This window comes from Herpailurus yagouaroundi, unplaced genomic scaffold (genome assembly GCF_014898765.1).
Source record: "Herpailurus yagouaroundi ecotype Mexico unplaced genomic scaffold, PumYag 190, whole genome shotgun sequence".
Taxonomy (NCBI): Eukaryota; Metazoa; Chordata; class Mammalia; order Carnivora; family Felidae; genus Herpailurus; species Herpailurus yagouaroundi.
Genome location: NW_024412421.1, coordinates 33439112 through 33451138, shown reverse-complemented (window position 1 = coordinate 33451138; position 12027 = coordinate 33439112). Strand labels below are relative to the sequence as shown.

Sequence of the window (12027 nt, the reverse complement as noted above, 5' to 3'; positions counted from 1 at the left end):
TGAAGGGATTCTAATTCCTTTTATTATCGAAATAAAAGATTGGACCATAAATACTGAACTCAGTGCCTTCATTTTGGGCTCAAGTATTAAAATGCTTTCCTTTCTACCCATAAGAAAAAAAAAAAAAGTCAGTCCTGCGTTAGTGACTTTCTTTAGGAAACATAACTCAAAAGATAAATGAGAAATTTGATCTGTTTTTCAAAACGGCAAATGTGATTTCTTTTTAAGTGCCTGAAACTATCCTTAAAACCCTCCAAAAGTTCTTTTAAAATGTAATTTCACAGATCTCTCACTTGTTAGAGTAAAATCTTGTTACTTTCTCAAGTTAAATGCTATTTCAACACATCTACATATTATAAAATCATCAACTCACAGGCTAACCTGCTTCGGGAAACAGAAGCTGTGCCGGGATCGAGTGTGCACGTTCACGAAAATAAAGATAAACGACTAATAAGTTATTGATTTTTAATAAATAATCTCCTTATGGAATAACTTCTCCTGCTAGTAAAATATTTACCCTGCTCTTTAAAACCTTTTTAATCAGCTGAAATGCTCAGGAAGCTTTAAATGATTGGATATCCTTTTGTGGCTTAAGAGTTGAAACGATTTTTTATTGAAGTACATTTTAATAAGAAGCAAATTGATTTGAAGTGATTCAGGTCTTCATGGTGTGAAGGCTGTTCAGGCTCAGCTCCTTGGGTTGGAGGGCCCACACCTCTTTTCACTGGGCAGGAAAGGTCACACTAGCCTGTTCTGGGTAATTAAGAATCAATTCCTTGTAAATTACCTTAGGACCCGCTGCTGAAGCTTGAGTGACTCAGCATGGGATTATCTGCCGTGCGGTCCTCCTCTGTGTGTAGGAAATAACATATAAAAACAATAAACTGGGGTATTGATGAACAACGTGGAACCCCCAGCCCATGCCCTGTCTATACTGGATCAGGGTTTACAAAAGAGGAGGCCAGAATTCGCCTGTTGATCAGCCCCCCCCCCCGGGGATGGTGGGGTGGGGTGGGGGGCTCTTGTGTTGATTAGTCTGATGCCCAAAGCTATGGGAAGACAGGAACGAGGTTGACACCCTAATGCTCAGGTGCTCACGCTGGAATGAGATCAGAACCCCTTGGAGGGTGTGTTAACTCTCTGGCCACCTGACTCCACCCCCAGGGTCTCTGATTGAGTGGGACTGGGCAGGGCCTGGGAACCTGCATCTCTAACAAGTTTCCTGGGAATGCTGATGCTACTGGCCTGGGGGCCCCCTTTTAAGAAGCGGGGCCATAGACAGGAACCTGTCTCTGAGGAAGACATATTCTCCAGCTGTATGTTTTGTTTAAAGCCCAGGCAGAACAAACACCCATTCTCAGAACCAACTATGGAAAACGAGTATCAGTATAATGCAGAAGAATGACTATTGTCAGCGCTCTAAGTGACCAGAACAGATGCCATTGCAAACCTTTCAGAACCAAGACCAACTAGAGAGCCATCTCAAGAAGTTATACAATCCAGAAGAGACCAGTCGTTAGTTCCCCAGAAAGAAAACGCTTAACATTTCAACAGTGTTAAATGTGGCATAGAGCAGATAATCTACCCCATCAATTTAGTTTCAAAGAATTCTTGCCCAGTTTGTTACATTACTTAGTACAAAAGAGACCCTGTAAGTTCTGAACTTACCAAACAGTAACTTGTCAAAGCATTACTGGTGAATTTTTTCCAGGATCGTCCTGGAATACAGATAAGCTTGAATAAGCCCAAGAAATTTCTGGCAGGGTTCACGGTGGGGGAAATTTTCTCAGTCAGTGATTCCAGAAATACTGGCTCAGCTGTGCCAGAGGGGTCGTACGGGGTCTGCTCTCCATTGTGAGGAAGACAAAGTTGGGTCACAGATCCTTGTTAAGCCTTGTCTGCCATGAGAAAATGAGATTGACCCACTAAAAGAATCTTAACTGCGTTTCCTTTTGATGATGGCGGCAAGATGTATGTTTCATGTAATCAACCTCTCAGAAAAAGGATTCTAGAAGGTCTGGCTCCAGCGATGAGGGCTCACAGCCCCCAGTGCAGACCTGTGGCAATCAGAAACCTTTTTGGAATTCTGTTAGCAAGGCAGCTTGATTTTGACAGCTGGTTTCAAAAGAGTCTGTCTCTTTAAGATGCTTAATATGGGCCCAGTGAACACAGGTTGGGTACACATCAGAGACTGATTTCTTTGTAGGACACCGTTTTGTACCACTTCCAGCTTTGTGATCTGTACACCAGGCCAGTCCCAGGCTGCTGGTCCACGAAGAATTTGGGCCCATCCTTGACCTCGACAGGATTTTGGAGCAGCATCAGCTAAGTGGTTCTCTTACATTTCCGAGAGAGAGAGTATCATTAAAAGAAACAACCATAATATTTTAATTCCCGGAAATGACTCTTCTGATGATTATCCACAGCCCATCAAAATTAACTGGGTTTTCGTCTGCATAACACGCCTTCCGTTTTAAAGTATTTAATATTTAAAGTCTCTTTCTGGAAACGCGCACTGCGTTTTGATGACAATTTCTCAGGACCCATTAAAAGGTAAGGGATAATGAAATGACAGCACTGGTGTAGGGAGGGATTATTCGAGGGCCGATTCGAGGGAGAAGGATCCCCCCTGAAAACTGCTGATAATGTCAACAGCCTCCCAGGGTTCTGCGGCCGTTTCTGAGGCTGGGAAAGCACCTGGCAGAGCACCCAGCCATCAGACGCCTGACGAAGGTGAATGGGAAGCAAGACATCAGCCGTCAGGGAATCAGAAATCCTCCTGACGGGGTGGCACCATCCAGCCGTCGAAGCAGCAGCGACACGTGACTGGCACTGAACGCCAGGTAACAGGTGCCGTCTTGACTCCCGAGTGGGGAGTGTCAGCTGGGTAGACAGAAGGTTGGCGGAATCCCATCTGATTTGCGCGGTGAATGCCATCGCCCCGTGAGCACCACTAGACAGACCTTCTAGAATGTGAGCTTGGAGCAGACCCTGCTGTCCGGGCCGGCTGCAGGGATTCTGACACGGTGGAGTTGGGTGCTGCCTGCTCATGGGGTTTTGACATGCTCCCCGGGGGACTGTCATGTGCAGCCAAGGCTGAGAGCCAGCTAATTCCTCATTTAACCGTTCCGGGTGTTACAATATATAATCCGGAAGCTGCATCTGTAAGAGGTAACGCACTGTGGGGTGTCCACCAGAATCCTGGTTTTGTTCCTTGTCTCGTCTCCTAGGAGCATCCAGGAGCCGTTAGCAGGGGCCCCATACCAGGCGCAGGTTGAACCAAGAACGGGTTGAGCTGGGGTTTCTCCGCCTTGGCGTTGTGGACACGTGGAGCCGGCTAATTCTCTGTGGCGAGGGCCGTCCTGTGCACGTAGGATGTTCAGCCGCATGCTGGTCTCTACCTGTTGCCAGTAGCACCCCCAGCCCCCAGGTGGTGACCGAAAACCGAGAGTTGCACAGCTGTCACGCAGGGCCTGTCGCCTTGTCGGGGATTGTTTCAGGCACAGGCATCTAGGGATGGGCCGCGAGGTAGGAACGCCTTTGGGGAAACATTCTCCTCAACCTTAAAAAGACGTGGAGGGAGAGAGGTGTTCTCTTTCTGTGGGATGCACCGAGGTGGTCCATATCCGGGTCCCTGAGCGCATCGTGGAGGTGTGGACTTCACTCTTCCCGGAGCTACCCTTCCCTTGTACTTGTCACCTTGGGAAGCGATCCCACCCCCTTTGGCTGACAAGGCAGTGCTGTTATTGGCAACTAAGCGTGTCCAAAGAGCTCGATCCTAAATTCGGGCAATTCTTCCTGGGCAACAGTACTGTTTCTCTTTGGAAGGCAGACATGTCCCCCTGTCCAATATGAATAACTGGTCAAAATGGACCCACCAAATAGGGAGCTATAGACATAGAGCACAGATTACCACCACCAAGCAGGGTAGCGTCCCTGAGACATTTACGAATGTGCTATATAAACGTGCTTTGGCTTTGCTCAAGGAGAGAGCGACAAAGCATCACATTTCACCCGCGGTAGCCAGGGGCCCAAGGAAGCAGATGCTCTCTATCTATTAGATACAAATCTAACCCTAGGCAGGTGTCTGAGGAACTTCCAGGCGCCTCTCTTGGTGAAAGCCTCAGCGTAGGAGAGGCAAACATTCGAACTGATTCCTTTGTAAGAGTCAGCCTGACGTGTAGAAACCAGCTCCCTTCCTATTTCCAAAGTGATTTGTGGGGCCGATGGTGTCATGTTGTCACGGGCCCTCTGATTTTTGTGTCCGGGCGGTGACTCACGTCCCCCCACCCCCATTTCCATTTACTGAAAAGTTTTTTTTTTTTTTTTTTTTTTTCCCAAAGAGGCTGCAGCTCAAAGCAGATACTTAACATTACTGGTAGGCTAAGATTCCAGGGGATGGCTGCATGGGTACCTTTTTAGGACTTCTGTACTCATCCGGGTTGTCGTTGTTGTTGTCTTGTTGTTAACAAAGTGTCCCAAGAAGACGGTAGGGAAATCCGTCATTGTGAGAGGGGCTCTCTCTTCCCCCAAGGTGGGTCTCAGGGGTAAAATCTGTGCATGAGAAATGATTGGGTTAGAAAGGAACCGGACGAGAAAAGCAGTAGTTAGTATTCCCCATGGCTCTGTCAAGGGGAGCATTCCACTCAACTGGACTTGTCTCTCAAATCACTTACCCAGGAAGAAACAAAAAAGAAGCTAGTCCGGGAGCACATGTTTTCTCCGAGCCCCGAAAAGTTTTAATCTTGAATCAAAATTCACATCAACATGTTTACTATCGAATTTAGGTCACGTGTCATTGAAAACACAAAATCAGTCTTGAAACTGAATTTCAAGATCCGCTGAGGTAGTGGGTTGACGATTCCCAGGGAGTGCGGCCATCAGTATTGGGAGATGCTGGCTCTCCTACGGAGGCAGACGAAACACAGCTGTGAGCTGTGGGCTCCGCCGTGGGACAGCTGTGGGCAGAGTCCCAGGTCACTGCTTTCCACCACGCGACCCCTCCCCCCCCCGCCCCGACCCCTGACGATGGCTTCCTTCTGTTTAAACAGAGGACTGACTGGATTACAAACCTCACTCAAAGTTGTCCTGAGGATTAAGACAAAGTAACATAAAATGCTTTGCCCAGCGCATGGTGGTGGCTTCTAGGAACACTTGTAACAGGTGCCGGCTAGGACGGTTAACTGTCGCCAGTTACTGTTCAGGGTTAGATCTGACGACATAAGGTGCCAATTCCTCCACCTAAATCTAATTAAAATGTATAAGCTGCAGAATACCAAAAAAAAAAAAAAAAAAAAAAAAAAATAAAAAAAAGGAAAAAAAAAATAATTATCCTTACAGGGAACCTTCAATGTGCAAACAGCATGTTTAAAGAAGTTCATTTTCAGTGGATGCTTTAGAGGACTCTGTTCCCATAGCAACAGTGTTATAAAAGTGCCGTTAGGATGCCAACCACTCACAAAGACAAATTAACCTTTAATTACCCCAAATACTGGAGGTTTATTCTGAGAAGGTCAAACATGATGGGACTTTACTGGAAATGAAACGCTGGAAAAACAAAATTGGTCAGATGAGATCAAAGTGCTTTAAAATCCTGTGGCTTGAAGGAAAGGACCAGCTAGAGGCCCGGTGGGGAAGCGGATGGGCCCCCTGGGCTGGGAGGCCAGGCCCTTGGGTCAAACTTCCGCCTGTCTGCCTTGGCGCGAGCCCCTGACACTCCCGGGTCCGAAGTGGGTTCCTCGCGGTCTTCGAACGGGCACAGGCCGGTGGGAGAGCGAGAGAGGCACAGACCTGCCCGCCCCGAGATCCCGGCTGGACCCGAGGCGGGCCGTGCTGCTCCGCGCGAACACCCGCCACGACCTCCACGGCCACGCGCCCGCGGGACGGGCGCACCTAGCGGTGGCTGCAGCACACGAGGGGCTGGCGGCCCCAGGAGGGGGCAGCGGGTGGACCCGGGTTGTGCCAGGAGGGCCGAGACCCGCTAGGGGGTGGGCAGCCAGCGCGGGGGTGATGTAATTGCACGGGCAGCCGCATTCCCGGCTTCCCCGCGGAGGAAAACCATCCCCCTGCACAGAAGTGAAGGCCTCACTGGGGTCACAAAGCTATTGGATACCAGGCTAAGTCAAGTCTTGCCCGGAGGCCTGGAGAACAGGTCAAGTGAGCGCTCGGGGATGCGGGCAGTTATAAATTGAATCCAAAGCTATTTATTGGATTACTTTAACGGCCATCTCCCCATGTGTATTTTACACACACTAGTTCAATCAAACGTTAATTAGGTGCTAAGTATAAAAAAAAAAGATCCTTGGTCAAATAATCTGGATACTGGCAGGTGAGAAAGTTAAATCACATGTCTCTGCCGTAGGACCTCAGAGCCTTTAATATGCTAATTTGCCCCGTGAATTTTCATGAAGCGAATGGAGTAGGAGGCAAGTTTTCTAAGCCCAAGCGACCTAAAGCCTTCCTTCCCAGTGCCTCGCCCAGGACAAGCGTCCCTGGATGTGCTTGGGGAAGGTCTGCGTCCGGGGGGTGGGAGGCACCAGCCACCCTCAGCAGTGGGAAGGTGGCTCGCCCTCTCACACGACACAGCCCTGCCCACACCTCCCTTTCCCCTTTGGCCTTGGGCTACGTGTATGCAATCCTGTGATGGTTTTAGCCCCTCATCTGACACGGCGCGCACACCTATAATCTGAAAACGTAGAAAACCACACAAATCACTTGTGACACAAAGGAAGCTCCGACAGCAGGATTTCAGGCACCTTTATTCATGGCGGGTACCCCTGGTCAGGGGAGCCTGCCTCCGAAATCTTTGTCACGTAAGGAAGACAACTCCCACCCAAGTCCCGACAGCAATCGGCCGCATCACTTCCGCTCGCCACTGACCAGGCTCGCGAGCTTCGTGCACACGGGGCTCCTGTCAGCTGGAGGCCAGCAGCCCCGGGGCTCGCGGCTCAGCCATGCTCGGCGTGGCCTACCAGCCCATCAGAGGAGTTTCTGTGGCAGGGCAGTAACAGTGGGTCATTCACTCAGCTCAGAGGAAACTTACTCCTTTGTGTTACCTACGTTATTTATAAATACGACAAGTTATTTCTCAGTAATATTATATATTTGCAATACAAACACGACTGGTGATATAGGAAACTTTAAAAAAAACTCACACTGTTCATTCAGGGTTTCTAAGAAGCACTAGACCATCCCTCAACTTTTCCCATTTTTTTTGTAGACGGAGTCACGTTTGCTGTGACAATCACAGGGATCTCGTGCACGGTCAGGGCCGGCCTCTAGGCTTAGCGCTCTGGGCACTGCCTTTTTGACTGGTAGGAGTTACTACCCCTGTCTCGTAAGGTCAATAATAAAACCATTACTCTGTAAGAAATCGTTTAAAGAAACAGTGTATCTTAAAAACTTGAGCCTGTGACAAGTCATTTACCATTTTGTAGCCGGGCTATGGCACGAACTTAGCATGATCTGCTCTCCGGTTCTGTTCCTTCTCTGGTCAGTAGCTCCAAGACAAGACGGCGAGCTGGGTCGTGAAATCCTGCCAGATTTTCAACGAGGACTATCGCAGACGAACAGCACAGGGGCCTACTCGAGTGTTCAAATCTCATGCAAAACTCTAACTAATGAACGCCTCACTACATGAGGCAGTTCTGTCATTTTCCAGATTTGAGAATTCTAGCACACAGAAGCGGGAGTGGCCATTCCTCATTACTCTGGCGTCCGAACCTCAGAGCCTTAAGACAGCAAACTGCGGTTCAACTCTGAATTTTGGCAACAGGGCAGCGCCAGAGATTTCTGAACGAACAATTTTTAAACGTTCTGAACCACTTGGAAAGTATCACCGACGTGCTATTTGGTGTCGGCTCAACAGTCACTCTGCGCTGAGAATCAGAGAGTCGTCAACTTGCCACACGTCTCCCTTCACAAAATCTGATTGGAACTGAAGGACCTACCATATATCTAATAAAAATTTACACAGCAACTTTCATCAAACAGCAACTACTACAAAAGGAATGATAGAAAACGATCAGTTCACAAATATACGCTAAAAAACTTGACAATTTTATGCAGGAACCGCCAAAGTTTTAGTGTTTAATATTTAACAGCACGACTGACCAAGGTCCAAGATGTGACGTTACCATGTTCAAGAAACGGGGGGGAAATCACTCTATGAACTAACTATGTAGTATGTGGTAAGAACGCACACTTTCTAACAGAAAACCTGTCTACGCATAGTAGTTGCTTCAGAAAGCCATTCGGTCTTCTCTTCGCTTGTAAAAACGGTGTTCCGGGTCTCAGGGTGAATTAGCAACCTGTTGGGAGAGAAAAAACCATCGACATGTTATGCTCAGAGAAGGACAAGAATGATACATACAATTAGCAACTATAAACCCTTTGAGAACCCTCTAGGGAGCTAAACTTAAGTTTCTCTGCAGATGCCCCGACAAAGACACAACAGATCGACTGGAAATCGTTACTTAAAAACTTCTGAATGCATCCCAGCTTCTCTTGCTGTTACCCCCATCACTAAAGTCTCCAAGTTCACTTCACCTCCCGTCGCTGCAGTTCTCGGGAGGATGTTCTCACTCACTGTGGCGGGACTTTGGACTGCCCCGCCGTAGGAGGCCCAGAAGCTTCTACGACTGGCAGGGCATTTCCCAGGACGCCCCTACACAGGAATAAAGAGAGGACAAGCCACACGGAACTGTGTGCCTCACTCACACAGCGGATCAGCCCAATCGGTCAGAGTAACAGCAAATTTCCAGGTCTTTTACCTCCCAAGTCTCTATTTTCTTGGACTTCAAAGCAACCTGTATTTTACGGCTACTTAGGATTTTGGTCCAGCCAGGACATGCCCAGCACACTTAAGAAGACAAAAGGAATTTGGTGCCTTTGGCTGTGTATTCTGCTTGGCACCATAGTTACCGAAGATTCTCCGGAAACTTTATTTTTACAGTGAGTTTTTAATTCACGGAGTTAAACGGGATGAAAATGAAAATCCACTGAATTAAATGGGCTGAAAATGGTATGAGAGAAAAGGGAGTTTCAAAACTACTTCTGGGTTGCGATGAGGTAGCTATCATCCTCACGGAAAGCCTTAAAATGAGAAAGTCACTACGGGGAAACTGGAGGCCAAGTGCATCTTGCGGCCTTGCTACATGGTTACTTTTTTTTTCTTTTTTTTTATTTAAAAAAATTTTTTTTTCAACGTTTTTTATTTTATTTTTTGGGACAGAGAGAGACAGAGCATGAATGGGGGAGGGGCAGAGAGAGAGGGAGACACAGAATCGGAAACAGGCTCCAGGCTCCGAGCCATCAGCCCAGAGCCCGACGCGGGGCTCGAACTCACGGACCGCGAGATCGTGACCTGGCTGAAGTCGGACGCTTAACCGACTGCGCCACCCAGGCGCCCCGCTACATGGCTACTTTCAATTATCAGTCTTTTGTCGGATATCTGGAACTACGTAGTGGGAATTTAAATCAAATTATTCGTCTTTTCTCGGGTATCTGGAACTACGTGGTGGGACTTTAAATCAACTCTAGGGTGAAGGCTTAACGTGGCCTCATCTAGTTCATCGAAGTCACAATCAACTGCCGTCCTGGCATTTATCTAGTGCAGGAATTCAAAGCATTTATGAAGGCGGCAATGTGGGGTCTGGGTTATCAAAAAAAAAAGGAAATAAAAAAAAAAAAGAAGAAGAAGAAAAATCTGCCAGTGGTAAGAATTCTCAGGCCAATGAAACGCATTTCTTGGGTTCTGGCTGCCATGATATAAACTCAGGGACTACCTAATTAATGTTAACCAATTACCTTAACTAATACGGATGCAGGTCTCATTAATAAACACTGGGAAAATAAACTCCTGCTAGCGAATTCGGCATGAAAAATCTGCAAGCTCGGAGCCCGCGGAGGGGCCGGTACAAGAGACCCTTGCGAGGATCACGGCTGGGAAGTGAGGGGCAGAAAGTCTGACCGCACGGAAGTCACCGCGACGCACAAGCGCCATCCCGAGGCTGTGCCTTCCCTCACCTTCAACTCTTTGGCGTGGCTGGGATCTTGCTTTCGCCTTCCAGTTCTTCCACGCCAGCCTGTGTCATGAGGTCTGCAATGTTTTTCTCCAGGTCGTCAATGCGACTGCTCATGTCATCAAGTGGTGAAGTCAAAGGCCACACACAACCAACACCCCTCACTCCTCACCCTTCCCTCCAGGGCCCCTGGAGACTTCGGCCCCCCGCACAGCTGTCTCAGAGGAACTGCCTTTTCCAACTTCCTTTGAGTACCGACTTCTGCCGGCCAAGAGTGCAGGAGTCTGGGGGCCACGGTCACATCCCAGCCCTGCCCTTTACTAGCTCTGGGACCTGGGCAAGTTCTTGCAACCTTCCGAAGCTTCCGCGGTCTGCATGGGCTAACTAAAGGGAACATTGTCACTTCAGCAGTCTACACTGCTGGTAGACTGGAAGTCCCCAGCGGCCAGGGGTCCAGCTCAGCTGTATCCCCAGCCCTTGGCACAGTACCTAAGACTACATCCAAAATCAGTACCAAAAAAAAAAAAAAAAAAAAAAGGAAAGGAAAAAAGGTGGTGAACGACCGCCTGAGGCTGTCCCGCAAAACCTCACGTTTGTCAACACCGCCGCCCGGACGCAGGCGAGGCTAACCACGCGTACAAAGGATATTTCTGCCAATGATCTGGTCGGACATGGTCTGAAATTTATCTTGCATCTGTTGTAGGAGCGTCTCCACCTACGAAACAGTGACACACGGCACCTCGCACTTGACCCGAGACGCCTGCGCGGGGTCAGCACGGGAGGGGGTGGGCCCGGTGCCCGTCCGGCCGGGACCTCTCCCTCTCCGGGTTTCGGTTTCCCCGCCCGTCCAGTGGGCCCTTTCCCGTCGCGGCCGCTGCGAGTCACAGTTCGCCGGGCCTTCCTCTCGTTTGGGCGGCGTGGAGGCCTCGGGGCGTGAGGGGGAGCGCGGGGAGAGCGGGGGGTGTGGGGACTGGGGGTCGTCCGGGGCGGGGGGGACGGCTCAGGGACAGGCGAGCGCGACTAAGGGAGGGGAGGCCGGGCCTGGGGGCCTCGGCCGGCGAAGCCTCTGGAAACCCGGCCCCGCGCGGCCACGGAGAGGGCGCTTCGGTCCGGGGCTCCCGCGGCCTCGGGCTCGGCAGGCGTCCCTTACCACCGAGGTGAGGTCCTGCATGGTCTTGGGGTCAGTCTCGGCCATCTCCCCGGTTCCCAGCTTGGCGGCGAAGTCTCAACCGTCACCTGCACTTCCGTTTGTCCGCGCACACGCCCCGCCCCCTGCGGCCTCCTCTCGCGAGACGGAGGCAGGCCGCGGGACCGCGAGGCGTTGTGGGAATCGTAGTTCGCGGCACGGGCCGGAAGGGAGGGTCTGCCTTCTCGCGTTTCCGTTCCGAGCGAGGCCCCGCCCCTGGAGGCCCCGCCCCGCACTGACCCCCGGGAGGAGAAAAGGGGGCAGGCCCTGACCTGGGGACCGCGGGAGGGGATGGTGATCTTGGCCTTTTCCCAGGCTGCCGTTAAAGGCCATGCTGTTTTGTTTGGCCTGTTGGGACGCACTTACTGGGCGCCTGCGAGGTCCCAAGCCCAGGACTGTGCCACCGCCTGTCCTCCCAACAAAACCCTGCAACCCCCGAGTAGGGAGAAGGGGGTCGGGTCACTGGAGCCGGAAAAATGAGGCCCCGGGTGTGAGAGGCACGTCCACCATGCACACAATGCCCAGCTGCAGGCCTGGTCACACCCTAGACCCCAGCGTTCCTCCTTCTCCCCAGGAGGGTCGAGTGGAGGTGCTGCACATTTGGCACATTTGGGCAGGTTGTTTTTGACTTTGCAGCATAACGTACGTTCCGGATGGTGCAGAAATCCCAAGTGACTTTTCACCAAGTTAACCTGTTAACCAGCTCCAGGGCAGGAAACAGGACCGGCCTCCAGGAAGCCCCTCACCTCAGCCCCTTTGCTATCACCCCCCAGCCCACCCACCCACGAGGGGCACAATCGTTTGTCTCCTGTGTTTCCA

At 50.4% G+C, this 12027-nt stretch overlaps 1 protein-coding gene across 1 annotated transcript; it reads right to left on the bottom strand.

The window, feature by feature from the left end:
- Window positions 1-6739: 6739 nt before the first annotated feature.
- Window positions 6740-11307, bottom strand: HSBP1 (heat shock factor binding protein 1). The gene is made up of 4 exons (XM_040443217.1): window positions 11173-11307; window positions 10671-10737; window positions 10027-10147; window positions 6740-8309 (listed from the first exon to the last, which is right to left on the bottom strand). Exons 1-3 carry the CDS (start codon window positions 11215-11217, stop codon window positions 10029-10031), a joined length of 231 nt encoding a protein of 76 aa, XP_040299151.1. The 5' UTR covers window positions 11218-11307; the 3' UTR covers window positions 6740-8309; window positions 10027-10028.
- Between the last annotated feature and the right edge of the window lie 720 nt (window positions 11308-12027).